General features: G+C 36.1%; 1 protein-coding gene across 1 annotated transcript in view; it reads right to left on the reverse strand.

Moving 5' to 3' along the window:
• Positions 1 to 292, reverse strand: part of LOC103522204 (cubilin-like) — a gene marked incomplete at both ends in the record, with an annotated part of 1,997 nt that extends 1,705 nt beyond the window's left edge. Inside the window, one exon of the mRNA XM_008487307.1 lies at positions 124 to 292. Coding sequence (XP_008485529.1) covers positions 124 to 292 — 169 coding nt within the window. The remainder of the gene's footprint in view (positions 1 to 123) is intronic.
• Between the last annotated feature and the right edge of the window lie 796 nt (positions 293 to 1,088).

Consider the following 1,088-nt stretch of genomic DNA (forward strand, 5'->3'; position numbering starts at 1 on the left):
ATAAAAAAAAAAAAAAAAAAAATCATTAGGTATTCAGAAAATGAAATAAATAGGAAAATTTTCAAATTACCACAAAAAAAGTTAAGTCAGAGAGCGGACTCGAACTCACAACCTCCGACTTACCAGGCACGGGTCGGTAGGTGATTTGCAGCCTCGTGTTGCCCTTAACATCAGGCAGGTCAGACGGCCACACTAGGGCTTCGGAACCACTGGTTGTCACAGGGGAGAGGTTACGGCCCGACTGACACACTTTGAGAAGCACTGGACTGTACACCATCTCACCATCATTGATCTGAAAAATAATTAAACCTGACTTTTTTGGTCTGAGGATGATACAATTAGATATTATTTAGACTGTCGAATTTTGTCGAATTAGTGCTTTATTTAGACTGTCGAATTAGGACATGTAGTCCTATTATCTCAACAGTTTAATACAACAGTTTACAATGTGTGCTATCGAAAGCTCACCAATTTAACACCTATCTAAAAATATTATTTTTATCTGAATTTTAACGATTTCCTTATCCTATTGGATGTTTACTTTCCTAATCCTATGTTTTATGATATATCTAACCGTTAATTCAGAAAAAGCGGTAAAAATACCGCAAACTATTGCTCAGATATACGTGGTTTTAAGTATGATTTCGGTTTTAAGTGTTGTTATTCGGTTTTAAGTGTTATTTCGGTTTTAAGTGTTATTAAGTATGATTTCGGTTTTAAGTGTTATTTTAAGTATGATTTCGGTTTTAAGTGTTATTCCCAAAACTAGAACTTCCCCGTGATAAAGCCAAACACCGCCAAAAAGCAGTCAAAATAACGTCAAATACCGCCGGGATCTTAAACAAAAGTGTTGCATCCTTGTCATCATATTTCAGGGTTGCATAACAAATTTCATTTCAAGTCTCTAGCTCATACCGTTCTCGAGATATCTTGATTATTAAGACCAGCCACTCACTATCAGGCAGACCTGACAGGTACACCTGATCAGGTCTACTTGGTAGTGTGTGTGCTTATCAGGTATCAGGTAGACCTGCCTGATAGTAAGTGGCTGGGCTAACATTTTTTTTTTTTTTTTTTTTTTTTTTTTT

Source organism: Diaphorina citri, unplaced genomic scaffold (genome assembly GCF_000475195.1).
Source record: "Diaphorina citri unplaced genomic scaffold, Diaci psyllid genome assembly version 1.1 scaffold7363, whole genome shotgun sequence".
Classification (NCBI taxonomy): Eukaryota; Metazoa; Arthropoda; class Insecta; order Hemiptera; family Psyllidae; genus Diaphorina; species Diaphorina citri.